Source organism: Neoarius graeffei, chromosome 1, assembly GCF_027579695.1.
Source record: "Neoarius graeffei isolate fNeoGra1 chromosome 1, fNeoGra1.pri, whole genome shotgun sequence".
NCBI lineage: Eukaryota > Metazoa > Chordata > Actinopteri > Siluriformes > Ariidae > Neoarius > Neoarius graeffei.
Genome location: NC_083569.1, coordinates 119,204,488 through 119,218,049, shown reverse-complemented (window position 1 = coordinate 119,218,049; position 13,562 = coordinate 119,204,488). Strand labels below are relative to the sequence as shown.

The 13,562-nt window shown below is 46.4% G+C and overlaps 1 protein-coding gene across 1 annotated transcript; it reads left to right on the top strand.

Annotated features, from left to right (window-relative positions):
• Nucleotides 1–3,966: 3,966 nt before the first annotated feature.
• LOC132889587 (nuclear factor 7, brain-like) lies at nt 3,967–7,054 on the top strand. The gene is made up of 6 exons (XM_060926253.1): nt 3,967–4,563; nt 4,675–4,770; nt 4,879–5,112; nt 5,208–5,355; nt 5,485–5,511; nt 5,613–7,054. Exons 1-6 carry the CDS (start codon nt 3,982–3,984, stop codon nt 6,155–6,157), a joined length of 1,632 nt encoding a protein of 543 aa, XP_060782236.1. The 5' UTR covers nt 3,967–3,981; the 3' UTR covers nt 6,158–7,054.
• The last annotated feature ends 6,508 nt before the right edge of the window (nt 7,055–13,562 follow it).

The following is a 13,562-nucleotide window of genomic DNA, read 5'->3' as shown; positions in this document are numbered from 1 at the left end:
TTGATTTCTGTGACATTACAGTTCAGTTTCACAGATCATTAAATGTAACAACAAAAGAATAAAATATGACGTCATTACTTCATAATAAAATGTAAATCTTTACCAAATTGCTGTGGGTTTAGTGGAATAAAACACTTTGGGACATGCTGTTATTGAAAAATAATCAACATTTGGGTGTGAACAGTAACTCCACTTCCCCACTGATTATTTCCAATAACAGCATGACACTGACTGTACTGTCTCCTGCTTGGAGAATTAAAATGTACTTCGTGCTTAAGGACATTTAATACACCGTGACAATAATGCATTTTTAATTACTAATTAAAATTAATATGAAGTGTTTAAAATAGTGTTAAAAAAATACCCCTCCTAGAACTGCCACCTTATTGTGGTGGAGGGGTTTGTGTGCTTGAATGATCCTAGGAGCTATGTTGTCGGGGGCATTATGCCCCTGGTAGGGTTTCCCAAGGCAGACAGGTCCTAGGTGACAGGCCAGACCAAGAGCAGTTCACCAAAAACCCCCTATGGAGAAAAAATCCAGGACCGTGACGTCGCCCGGTAGGACACAGCCGGGGCCCCACCCTGGAGCCAGGCCCGGGGTTGGGGCTCGTATGCGAGCGCTTGGTGGCCGGGCCTTTGCCCATGGGGCCCGGCCGGGCTCAGCCCGAAGAGGTGACGTGGGCCCGACCTCCTGTGGGTTCACCACCCACAGAGGTAGCAGTAGGGGTTTGGTGCAATGTGGATTGGGTGGCAGTCGAAGGCAGGGGCCTCGACGACCTGATCCCCGGACACAGCGGCTGGCTGTTGGGACATGGAATGTCACTTCGCTGGGGGGGAAGGAGCCTGAGCTTGTGCGGGAGGTTGAGAGGTACCGGCTAGAGATAGTCGGGCTCACCTCCACGCATAGCTTGGGCTCTGGAACCCAGCTCCTCGAGAGGGGCTGGACTTTCCACTTCTCTGGAGTCGCCCGTGGTGAGCGGCGGTGGGCTGGTGTGGGCTTGCTTATAGCTCCCCAGCTCAGCCACCATGTGTTGGAGTTTACCCCAGTGAACGAGAGGGTCGCCTCTCTGCGCCTTCGGATTGGGGAGAGGGCTCTTGCTGTTGTTTGTGCCTACGGGCCAAATAGCAGTATAGAGTATCCGGCCTTCTTGGAGTCCCTGGGAGAGGTACTGAGGGGTGCTCAGACTGGGGACTCCATTGTGCTACTGGGGGACTTCAATGCTCACGTGGGCGATGACAGTGACACCTGGAGGGGCGTGGTTGGGAGGAACGGCCTCCCCGATCTGAACCCGAGTGGTGTTTTGTTATTGGACTTCTGTGCTAGTCACGGTTTGTCCATAACGAACACCATGTTCGAGCATAGGGGTGTCCATAAGTGCACGTGGCACCAGGACACCTTAGGTCGGAGGTCGATGATCGACTTTGTAGTCGTTTCATCTGATCTCCAGCCCTATGTCTTGGACACTCGGGTGAAGAGAGGGGCTGAGCTGTCAACTGATCACCACCTGGTGGTGAGTTGGATCCGCTGGCGGAGGAGGAAGCTGGACAGACCTGGCAGGCCTAAACGTATGGTGAGGGTCTGCTGGGAACGTCTGGCCGAGCACTCTGTTGGGGAGGTCTTTAACTCCCACCTCCGGGACAGCTTTTCCCAGCTTCCGAGGGAGGCGGGGGACATTGAGTCTGAGTGGACCATGTTCTCTACCTCCATTGTGGATGCAGCTGTTCAGAGCTGTGGCCGCAAGGTCTCCGGTGCCTGTCGTGGCGGCAATCCCCGAACCCGGTGGTGGACACCGGAAGTAAGGGATGCCATCAAGCTGAAGAAGGAGTCCTATCGGGCCATGTTGACCTCCGGGACTCCTGAGGCAGCCGACGGGTATCGGCAGGCCAGGCGTGCTGCAGCTCGGGCAGTTGCGGAGGCAAAAACTCGGAACTGGGAGGAGTTCGGGGAGGCCATGGAGAAGGACTATCGGTCGGCCTCGAATAAATTCTGGCAAACCGTCCGGCGCCTCAGGAGGGGGAAGCAGTACTCTGCCAACACTGTTTACAGTGCGGGTGGGGAGCTGTTGACCTCGACTGGGGACATTGTCGGGCGGTGGAAGGAATACTTTGAGGATCTCCTCAATCCCACCGTCATGTCTTCCACTGAGGAGACTGAGGCTGATGACTCAGAGGTGGACTCGTCCATTACCCAAGCCGAAGTCACTGAGGTGGTTTGCAAGCTCCTCGGTGGCAAGGCACCAGGGGTGGATGAGATCCGCCCTGAGTATCTCAAGTCTCTGGATGTTGTGGGGCTGTTTTGGTTGACACGCCTCTGCAACATTGCGTGGCGGTCGGGGACAGTGCCTCTGGAGTGGCAGACTGGGGTGGTGGTCCCTCTTTTTAAGAAAGGGAACCGGAGAGTGTGCTCCAATTATAGGGGAATCACACTTCTCAGCCTCCCAGGGAAGGTTTACTCCAGGGTACTGGAGAGGAGAATTCGACCAATAGTCGAACCTCGGATCCAGGAGGAACAATGCGGTTTTCGTCCTGGTCGCGGAACACTGGACCAGCTCTATACCCTTCATAGGGTGCTCGAGGGTTCATGGGAGTTTGCCCAACCAGTCCACATGTGCTTTGTGGATCTGGAGAAGGCATTCGACCGTGTCCCCCGTGGTATTCTGTGGGGGGTGCTTCGGGAGTATGGGGTTCGGGGCTCTTTGCTAAGGGCTGTCCGGTCCCTGTACGAACGGAGCAGGAGTCTGGTTCGCATTGCCGGCAGTAAGTCAGACCTGTTCCCAGTGCATGTTGGACTCCGGCAGGGCTGCCCTTTGTCACCGGTTCTGTTCATAATTTTTATGGACAGAATTTCTAGGCGCAGCCAGGGGCCGGAAGGAATCCTGTTTGGGAACCACAGGATTTCATCTCTGCTTTTTGCGGATGATGTTGTCCTGTTGGCTTCTTCAAACCAGGACCTTCAGCATGCACTGGGGCAGTTTGCAGTCGAGTGTGAAGCGGCTGGAATGAGAATCAGCACCTCCAAGTCCGAGGCCATGGTTCTCGACCGGAAAAGGGTGGCTTGCCCTCTCCAGGTTGGTGGAGAAGTCCTGCCTCAAGTGGAGGAGTTTAAGTATCTCGGGATCTTGTTCACGAGTGAGAGAAGGATGAAGCGTGAGATCGACAGGCGGATCGGTGCAGCCTCCGCAGTGATGCAGTCGCTTTACCGGTCCGTCGTGGTGAAGAAGGAGCTGAGCCAAAAGACGAAGCTCTCAATTTACCGGTCGATCTACGTTCCGACTCTCCCCTATGGTCATGAGCTTTAGGTAATGACAGAAAGAACAAGATCGCGGATACAAGCGGCTGAAATGAGTTTCCTTCGCAGGGTGGCTGGGTGCTCCCTTAGAGATAGGGTGAGAAGCACAGTCACTCGGGAGGAGCTCGGAGTAGAGCCGCTGCTCCTCCACATCGAGAGGAACCAGCTGAGGTGGCTCGGGCATCTTTTTCGGATGCCTCCTGGATGCCTCCCTGGGGAGGTTTTCCAGGCATGTCCCCCTGGGAGGAGGCCCCGGGGAAGACCCAGGACACGCTGGAGGGACTATGTCTCTCGGCTGGCCTGGGAACGCCTCGGTGTTCTTCCCGAGGAGCTGGCCGAGGTGTCTGGGGAAAGGGAAGTTTGGGCTTCCATGATTAGACTGCTGCCTCCGCGACCCGGTCCCGGATAAGTGGAAGAAGACGAGACGAGACGAGAGACGTGTTTAAAATACTGAAATTTGCATTTTGAATTTCAGGTGGTTTCAGGAGAAAGGGATGAATGTGAAAAATGCATTTACACTGAAGGACATATTGAAGAAAATGTCACACAAGTGCAGTGAGAAGTGAATCATTCAGGAGAGAGATTTGAGATCATTACTGGTGTTATGGATTATATTCAATTCAGTGTCCATGAACATTGTGTAAAGTTTTCTGTTGCCTAAATCTTCTCTCATCATGTCTCTTGTGTCAGTCATGGCTTCCTCCAGCGGTGTCCTGAGTGAAGATCAGCTCCAGTGCTCCATCTGTCTGGATGTGTTCACTGATCCAGTCTCGACTCCATGTGGACACAACTTCTGTATGATCTGTCTCACAGAGTTCTGGGACAGCAGTTCACACTGTCAGTGTCCAGTGTGTAAAGAGGAATTCCCTAAACGACCTCAACTACGTGTGAATACATTCATCTCTGAACTTGCTGCTCCATTTAAGAAGGCAGTTCAGGTGAAATCCAGCAGCGCTGCAGAAAAACCCACACAGTCTGTGGTGCTCTGTGACGCCTGCTGTGAAAAGAAATGTGCAGCTGTGAAGTCCTGCCTGATCTGTATGGCCTCTTACTGCAAGACTCACCTGGAACCTCATGTGAGAATTTCTTCTTTTATGAAGCACAAACTAATGGATCCTGTGGAGAACCTGGAGGACTACATCTGCCTGAAGCATGAGAGACCCCTGGAGCTGTTCTGTAGAGACGACCAGACATGTGTGTGTCAGTTCTGTACTGAGACCGACCACAAAACTCACAACACTGTTCCTATAGAGGAGGAGAGTGAAGAGAAGAAGGTGAGGGACTAAAAAGTTTTGATGTATTGTATAAAGTTTGCAAATGAATTTCATGCATGAAATATGAACCTTTAAAAAAATTTTGATGCATTGTGTGTATCTTTCTCTCAGACTGAGTTGGGAAAGACACAAGCAGAAGTTCAGCAGATGATCAAGGAGCGAGTGAAGAAGATTGAGGAAATCAGACACACTGTAGAACTCAATAAAGTCAGTCTCTTAACTCACCTACAAAATAGCTCCTTTATAAAAACACATTCAGAGAATAATGATCTAATCACATGAAATAAAACAATTTCTCAATTTGTCTCCTTTTAGAAAAACACAGAGAAGGAGAAAGCAGACAGTGTGAAGGTCTTCAGTGCTCTGATGTGCTGCATTGAGAGAAGCCAGGCTGAGCTGCTTAAGGTGATGGAGGAGAAGCAGAAAGCAGCAGAGATGCAGGCTGAAGAGTTCGTTAAAGAGCTGGAGCAGGAAATCACTGAGCTAAAGAGGAGAAACACTGAGCTGGAGCAGCTCTCACACACTGAGGATCACCTCCACCTCCTACAGGTCAGAGTCCCTCTGTTTCTCAATAGCAATGCAGCACATGACAGGACAGCAGTCCCCATGCTGAGGGATTTCTCCTCTCTCCTGCTGTACTGTAGATTTACCCGTCACTGTGCAGCCCTCCACACACCCAGGACTGGACTGACATCACAATTAACTCTCATCTGAGTGAGGAGACTCTGAGGAGAACTCTGTCTCAGCTTCAGGAAACTCTCAGTGAGGAAATGCAGAAGGTTGAAGAGATTAGTAAGTGTGTATTACACAGACACATTGCACATATTTCCAGTATTTTGTTTTAATTAATAAAAAGCAAACATTTAATTAAATCTCTCAACATTTACTCACAAATATTGTCCAAAATTATTTTCCCAGCAGAACTGAAGAGAATTCAACAATATGCAGGTTTGTGTGCTCTTATTGGTCACATGACTAAATATATAATTTTTCCCTGTTCCACACTGTGCAATGATAAAACTGATGTTCACTGTGTTTCTGTCTCTTAGTGGATGTGACTCTGGATCCTGATACAGCTCATCGTAAACTCATCCTGTCTGATGATGGGAAACAAGTTACATGTGGAGACAAGACACAGAATTTCCCTGATAACCCAGAGAGGTTCGATCGTTGTCCCTCTGTGCTGGGAAAGGAGGGATTCTCCTCAGGGAGATTTTACTATGAGGTGCAGGTCAGAGGGAAGACTAAGTGGACTTTAGGAATGGCCAGAGAGTCCATTAACAGGAAAGGGGAGATTACAGCCAGACCTAAAGATGGATACTGGTGTGTGTGTCTGAGGAATGAGACTGAATATAGAGCTTGTGATTCTCCCTCTGTCCCCCTCTCCTTGAAACGGGCTCCTCAGAAGGTGGGGGTGTTTGTGGATTATGAGGAGGGTCTGATCTCCTTCTATGATGTTGATGCAAAATCTCACATCTACTCTTTCACTGGTCAGAATTTCACTGAGAAACTTTATCTATACCTCAGTCCCTGTCTCAATGATGGAGGTAAAAATTCAGCACCACTGATCATCTGCCCTGTTAATAAGATCTAATCATCGCTTTTATTACCTCGCCTGGGACGGATTCCTCCAGGGGGCGAGGTATTGTTTTCGGTCGTGTTTCTTTTGTTTTTTTGTTCACAATATTATGGGAAAATGGCTGGATCAATCTTCATGAAACTTTCAGGATAGATGGACATTGGTTTCAAATAGAACCTCCAACATTTTGAGGGTCATCTGGTCAAGGTCACCAAAAAGGTCAAAATTGTTTTTGTTGTGTCTACTGCCTCATATAGAGGCGCTAGCCACTACGCCATCGTGCTGCAAGAATGTGAGTGTAATAGTTGCACACTGTACTGTACATGCGCATACACGTGTTCCTATTAAAATGGCCGGTGAGTGTATACAATTCGGTTCACCATTCAAAATAAATGGATGAGACTAAAGAAATTGCTTTCAGACATGTTTATGCTTATTACAGAGGGAAAGTGTGTTACACTGAGCTCTAGCTCATAAGAGTTTGGGTCATGGTGTGTGTATGTCAGCCTCGGTTCAGAGGTTTCAGTTTTGAAAACTGTAAGAGGTAAGAGTAGAATAATATAAAGTACAGACACTTGGTATATTTTACTTCTGTGATTTTTAAATTGTTCACTTTTGGATTACGCTTCATTTTTGTGGCTACTGATTCACAGAGTAAATATATTGCTGTATTTACTGGATGGACATGGGATCAGAAAACTGTTTTATTTATAAGCAGGAGCCACATGGACCCATAGGGGACCTATTTTTTTTCATGATATCTTCTCATCTCATTCTCATCTCATTATCTCTAGCCGCTTTATCCTTCTACAGGGTCACAGGCAAGCTGGAGCCTATCCCAGCTGACTACGGGCGAAAGGCGGGGTACACCCTGGACAAGTCGCCAGGTCATCACAGGGCTGACACATAGACACAGACAACCATTCACACTCACATTCACACCTACGGTCAATTTAGAGTCACCAGTTAACCTAACCTGCATGTCTTTGGACTGTGTGGGAAACCGGAGCACCCGGAGGAAACCCACGCGGACACGGGGAGAACATGCAAACTCCGCACAGAAAGGCCCTCGCTGGCCACGGGGCTAGAACCTGGACCTTCTTGCTGTGAGAGGACAGCGCTAACCACTACACCACCGTGCCACCTTCATGATATCTTCCTTCATATTTATCATAAATGCTACCGGGCGAGGTTTGTTTTGCCTGGCAACACTTGTTTTATTTTAGTGTTCATGCTGTCTTGCATCACATGGAGTTGTTCCAAGCTTTAAATGCTCTTACAGCTCCTCATTTTAAATGGTCTACATTTTGCTGTCTTTTTCCTGTCAAAATATTATGTTGGGCATCATAGCAGGTCATTCATTTTATTTCTGAAATCTTCCTATTGCATTTTTTTTGAAAATTATCTCATGGTTTAAAGGAGACAGTCTTGAAAATCATGGCAGTGTTAATCATGGGCACAAAGACACAAATCATACCCATACATACAGTATAATATGGAGTTAATCTTTCTCAAAGGATATGGAATGAAAATATGTTTTGACTTTTGAAAAATGCTAACAGATGCATGAATCATTCTCTTAGCATTAATAATTCTCTCTGTAAATGTAATAATTGGTTGTTTGCTGTGGGATAAAACACTTCTGAACATGTTCTTATTGGAAAATAAACTTCAGGGTGGTAACAGTGACTCCGCTTCATGACATTAGCACAACACCAAGTTTTTTATTCCCTGCTTAGATCATTAAAGCAGATATAATGTTTTATGATGTTTTAAATTGAGATTTGCATTTTTAATGTGAATTAAATAAATGAAGTGTTTAAAATCATCCTCAGATTTGCATTTTGAGTTTCGAGTTGTCCGCAGTTGTTTGGTGAGACAGGAATAAGATTTTAAAAAATGTATTTTTCCTGAAGAACAGGTTTTTGAAAATGACACTGTGGCAGCGGGGGCGTGGCCAAGCAGCAGTCTGTGAATGGAGGGTGGGGTCGGGGAAGGTAAGTGGCTAGGTCATTACACCTGATGTAAATGTCTGTGTGTGGGTTTGTGTGTGTGTGGGTGGGTGTGTTTGTTGCAGGGATGAAGAATAAAGGGAGGGGGAGAGGAGAGAAGAATGGCTCCCCGACCACAACACTTGAGTGAGTGAGAGAGAAAGAAAGAAAGAAAGAAAGCTGAAAAGCCGAATAAAGTGCGTGTGTGTAAACACAAACTCTCGCTTGCCGTGCTTCTGTGCTCCACCCACATCGGGGTTTACTACAGTGGTGCCGAAACCCGGGATGCACAGAAGGGAACCGCCCCATGGAGTCCTCCCCGTTCAAAGAGCTCATCCTTGCCCTCGCTAACACCCAGCAGAACCAGCATCAAGAGCTGATCACCCTCCGGAAGGAGCAGCAGCAGTGCTTCGAAGCTTTAATGGGAAGATCGCCAGGCGTTCCGGCACCGGCTCACGTCAGCAGGGCCGCCGGCCGCCGCCACCCTCGCGAAGATGAGACCGCAGGACAATCCGGAAGCGTTCCTCGCTCTCTTTGAGCAAGCAGTCGAGGCGTGGGGGTGGCTGCTGGAGCAGCGCGCCACGCGCCTCCTCCCGCTCCTAACTGGCGAGGCGTAGCTCGCCGCACAGCAGCTCCCTGCTGACAGCTGGCTGGTCTATGCAGACCTGACAAGCTAGTGACGTGGGCACTATTTCTCGGCCTACCCTCTTTAATATAAAATAATGCCGTGGCTACGAGGCGACGACGGTATAGGCTGTGCTCAGACAGTGACAATAAGAAAACATACAAGTGCTCCTAACCTGTGGGGTTTTGTTTACTACTGCTCTCTCTCGAAATATGCCAACTAACTATGGCAACTGTATGTGTTTCTACCAATGGCTACTGGTGGTACGGTCACTTACTCCCTACTAGCTGTGTTTATGGTATGACTGTTAGTTAAACAACGCTATCACTACACTGCAATTAGCCCAAAATACACTCTGGTATAGCCTTGGCAATTCCACTTGACTAGCCTATTACTGAGTAGAGGCCTGGAATGGCTCAACACTAAATTTATCTGTTATTGCTACAAAAATCACTGAAGCCAACAATACCAAGCCTCACACAGGGCACCAAAATATGTAGGAGCAAATGGGCTTACCAAATCAGTCTCATGTAAAAAGTTATCAGTCTCATAAATTCATTAATCAGTAAATCAAATCAGTCTCATAAAAAGGAATCAGTCTCATAAATTCATTAACAAAATGGGTGAAGGCAATTAGAGTTCTTTTCTTGGCAGAGGTTGGCACTTCAGTGAATATTGTAACAATAAACAGGACACAGTTTATTCCAAAGACATCATTTATTGAAATAGCTGACAGGAATTAGCAAACTAATACTGATCAGATATAGCAACAATAGCAGCCAAGGAATAATTCAATAGAAATGATGATACAATATATACAAAATATATACATATAAGAATCAGTATTGTGTATGATAATTGAGGCAATAATGGTGATCAGAAGTAATAGGGCGAGTGGATGTTAAAATGTGATAAGGAAAATCACGTGGTTGTGTGTGTGTGTAATGCACACTCTCCCCCTACCCCTCTCTCTCTCTCACACGCACACCACTCATGCACCACATTTCTATATTTACATGTAACACACTCACTCATACACAACACTTACGCACTCTCTTAACACACTGTCTATCTCACTCTCACACTCTCACACACACAATTTGTGCACTACATTTCTATATTTACATGTAACATTCATACACTCTCAACACAGACACACAACTCATGCACTACATTTTTATATTTGCAGTAAATGTAACACTCATGCACTGTCTTAACACTCTCACTCATATATGAACACGTACTTCACTCTCTTAACACACACACTATGTCTTTCTCTCACTCACTATAAGATACAACTCATGCACTCTCAACACACCCTCTCTTACAAACACACACACCACTCATGCATGATGCACTACATTTCTATATTTACATGTAACACACTCACTGGTATACACAACACTCGTGCACTCTCAACACACACACCACTCATGCAGTCTCAACACACACTCACCCACACACCACCCATGCACTACATTTCTATATTCACATATAACACACAACACTCATGCACTCTGAACATACACTCTCTCACACACACACACACACACACACACACACACACACACACAATTCCTATACGACAGCTCATCTATATCTACATGCAGTGCACATACTTTCCCCCTCTCTCTCTCTCTCTCTCTCTCTCTCACACACACACACACACACACACACACACACACACACACACACACCACTCATGCACTACACCTCATCTGTCATGTGTTACATCAGTGTAACACTTTCACTCACTCACACACATTTTGTAACTCAACACATTTAGTTTGTACAGTACTTACAATGGACAATATCACAACATCTTGTGTTTACATATGTTGTATGTATGAGTTAAGTATACAAGTATTTTCCTTTTCCTGAGCAAAGCACTCTTTATTCAAGCCTGACTAATATCCTTACTACTTCCCAGGTGCCTGGGACAGGCGATCTTTTAGTTTTTACTTTTGCATTTTAGTAGTGATCGTTAAAATCCTGATGCTTAACTAAACAAGTTGGATGGTTTCTTTGTTTTGCAGATGCTTTATCTAACATAAATTAATACATTAATTTCTGACCTCTTGGCTCACATGGGTTTTGTTCATGAGTTAGGCACCAGATACATCAGAATACAGGGAATCAAATCTCATCTCATTATCTCTAGCTGCTTTATCCTTCTACAGGGTCGCAGGCAAGCTGGAGCCTATCCCAGCTGACTACGGGCGAAAGGCGGGGTACACCCTGGACAAGTCGCCAGGTCATCACAGGGCTGACACATAGACACAGACAACCATTCACACCTATGGTCAATTTAGAGTCACCAGTTAACCTAACCTGCATGTCTTTGGACTGTGGGGGAAACCGGAGCACCCGAAGGAAACCCACGCGGACACGGGGAGAACATGCAAACTCCGCACAGAAAGGCCCTCACCAGCCACAGGGCTCGAACCCGGACCTTCTTGCTGTGAGGCGACGGTGCTAACCACTACACCACCATGCCGCCCCGAAATCAACTCTAGCTAATTCAAAATTTCCCGGGGGAGGACCCCCGGAACCCCCCCCCCATTAGTCACAGCATGGCCACCCCTTGTATATCCTTGCCCCCCCCCCCCCCCCCCCCCCCCCCGGCCACCCCATGTAAAAAAAAATCCTGGTTGTCTATGTTCTATTGCGAATACAATATCAGTTTTTGAGATTTGTAAATTATTGCATTTCGTTTTTATTTACAATTTGTACTTTGTCCCAACTTTTTTGGAATCGGGGTTGTAAATGCTTTCATAGAATGTAAATATATGTTTCTCTTCTCTTGTGAAGCCCAACACTGAGATTATTTTCATGTACACATTCCTCCAGCACACTCTGATGACAAAATTAATATCATGAGTAAAAAAAAAAAAAAACTTCCTAAAATGTACACAGTGCAGATTTTATTACAGAGATGGAGACAGAATGAAACCCTGGAGTTCACTGAGTGAATTTACTCCATCTAGGGCGGCACGGTGGTGTAATGGTTAGCGCTGTCGCCTCACAGCAAGAAGGTCCTGGGTTCGAGCCCCGTGGCCGGCGAGGGCCCTTCTGTGTGGAGTTTGCATGTTCTCCCCGTGTCCGCGTGGGTTTCCTCCGGGTGCTCCGGTTTCCCCCACAGTCCAAAGACATGCAGGTTAGGTTAACTGGTGACTCTAAATTGAGCGTAGGTGTGAATGTGAGTGTGAATGGTTGTCTGTGTCTATGTGTCAGCCCTGTGATGACCTGGCGACTTGTCCAGGGTGTACCCCGCCTTTCGCCCGTAGTCAGCTGGGATAGGCTCCAGCTTGCCTGCGACCCTGTAGAACAGGATAAAGCGGCTAGAGATAATGAGATGAGATGAGAACAGCATGACACTGACTGTTAGGGTTGCCACCTGTGTCTGACAAAAATCCTGGACATTTCGACCATCCAATTGACCTTTTTGCTTGTAAGCAACGGCGCCCTTTGCACATCTAACCCAAGACAAAAATCGCCCTTCTATGCTGAAATTGTATTGCTCTAATTAGTAAAAATGACGTTTTTGCTAGTTATTTGTTTAGTTAATTGCTTTACATAATATAGCAGGTCTTCATTATTTTGGTTTATTTCCAACAGTTTTTGGTTGTGGACACCTGGGGGCAGTAGTGGGCACAGGTAAAAGGGGAATACATAATTAAGTTCTGTTTATTTGCTTATGTGGAATAAAAATAATAATCTAATTTTTCATTGTATCTAGGAATACCTGAATGTAACAATGTAAGGTGTAGTGTCCAACAGCTTACCTGATTGCTTAGAGTGTGGTGTGTGCTTTGCTTGTGCTTGCCTGTGCCTCCGCTGCTTGCTGCTCTTGGCTAAACAAATACATAGGAGCAGGGCCGTAACTACCATTGAGGACATCGAGCTCATGTCCTCGGCATTTTTTTCCCACGGTATTTTTTTTTTCACTCAGAAATGTGAAATTAATATATGATGAAAATCGTTCTGACTCAGGGGCGTGTTTAGCCTATTTTTGGGGGTGCTCAAGCACCCCCCAAAACGAGCTCAGCACCCCCTAGCTCAGCACCCTCAAAAACACTGCTTTTGGACGTAATTTTCAGAAATAAGTGCCCTTGCGCACTGCGCAATGAATGTGTGCGCGGCAGCGCGGGCGTGTGTGTGTTCTTGAATTCACCTGTTACGTCAGTTCTATGAGCAGTAAAATCCCTCTCCTCCTTGCGTCCCCTCTGATTGGGTTGCCTGTCCGCGCGAGTGCTTGCTACGACATGGTGTTTTTTTAACTGGATTCCACGCCGATGAGGAACTCGAATAGCACCTGAGTATTACTGGCATAGCGAGATGTGAAGGTACGGACTGGAGTTACAATTGTTAAACACAACACAATAATATGCATAATGCAATATTGATGTTCCCTGGTCTATGAACAGAATGATAAAAACGACATTTATCATTCATATCGAGATGCTTTTGTACTTAATGTAACATAGCGTTTACTAATGTAAACTAATGTAAAATCATAATAATACACACTATTATTACACAAAACACAATAACACATTAACAATTACCACTGTTCAAAATGAATAGCTCCAACATTATAAATGCAGTAGTAGGTCTTGTTAAAAATATAACGTAAATATTTGTGTCAGTGGTTGTAAATGTGTAGATATAGTTTATTGGGTCAGCTTCTGTTAAAACATTGCAGAATTGTCTAGTCTAGTCTTCTTGTCTAGTTAAGTCTGTCTAAATGCGGAATAAACGTGGAAACACTGTCGTTCAAGCCAGGTGCCTCTGTCAGCTCTGG

Excerpts from the sequence above, each read along its gene's own strand:
- LOC132889587 (XM_060926253.1), top strand. The coding sequence starts at position 3,982 with ATGGCTTCCTCCAGCGGTGTCCTGAGTGAAGATCAGCTCCAGTGCTCC. Across the intron at positions 5,113-5,207 it reads ATCACCTCCACCTCCTACAG|ATTTACCCGTCACTGTGCAG; the intron begins GTCAGAGTCCCT and ends GCTGTACTGTAG. Across the intron at positions 5,512-5,612 it reads GAGAATTCAACAATATGCAG|TGGATGTGACTCTGGATCCT; the intron begins GTTTGTGTGCTC and ends TCTGTCTCTTAG.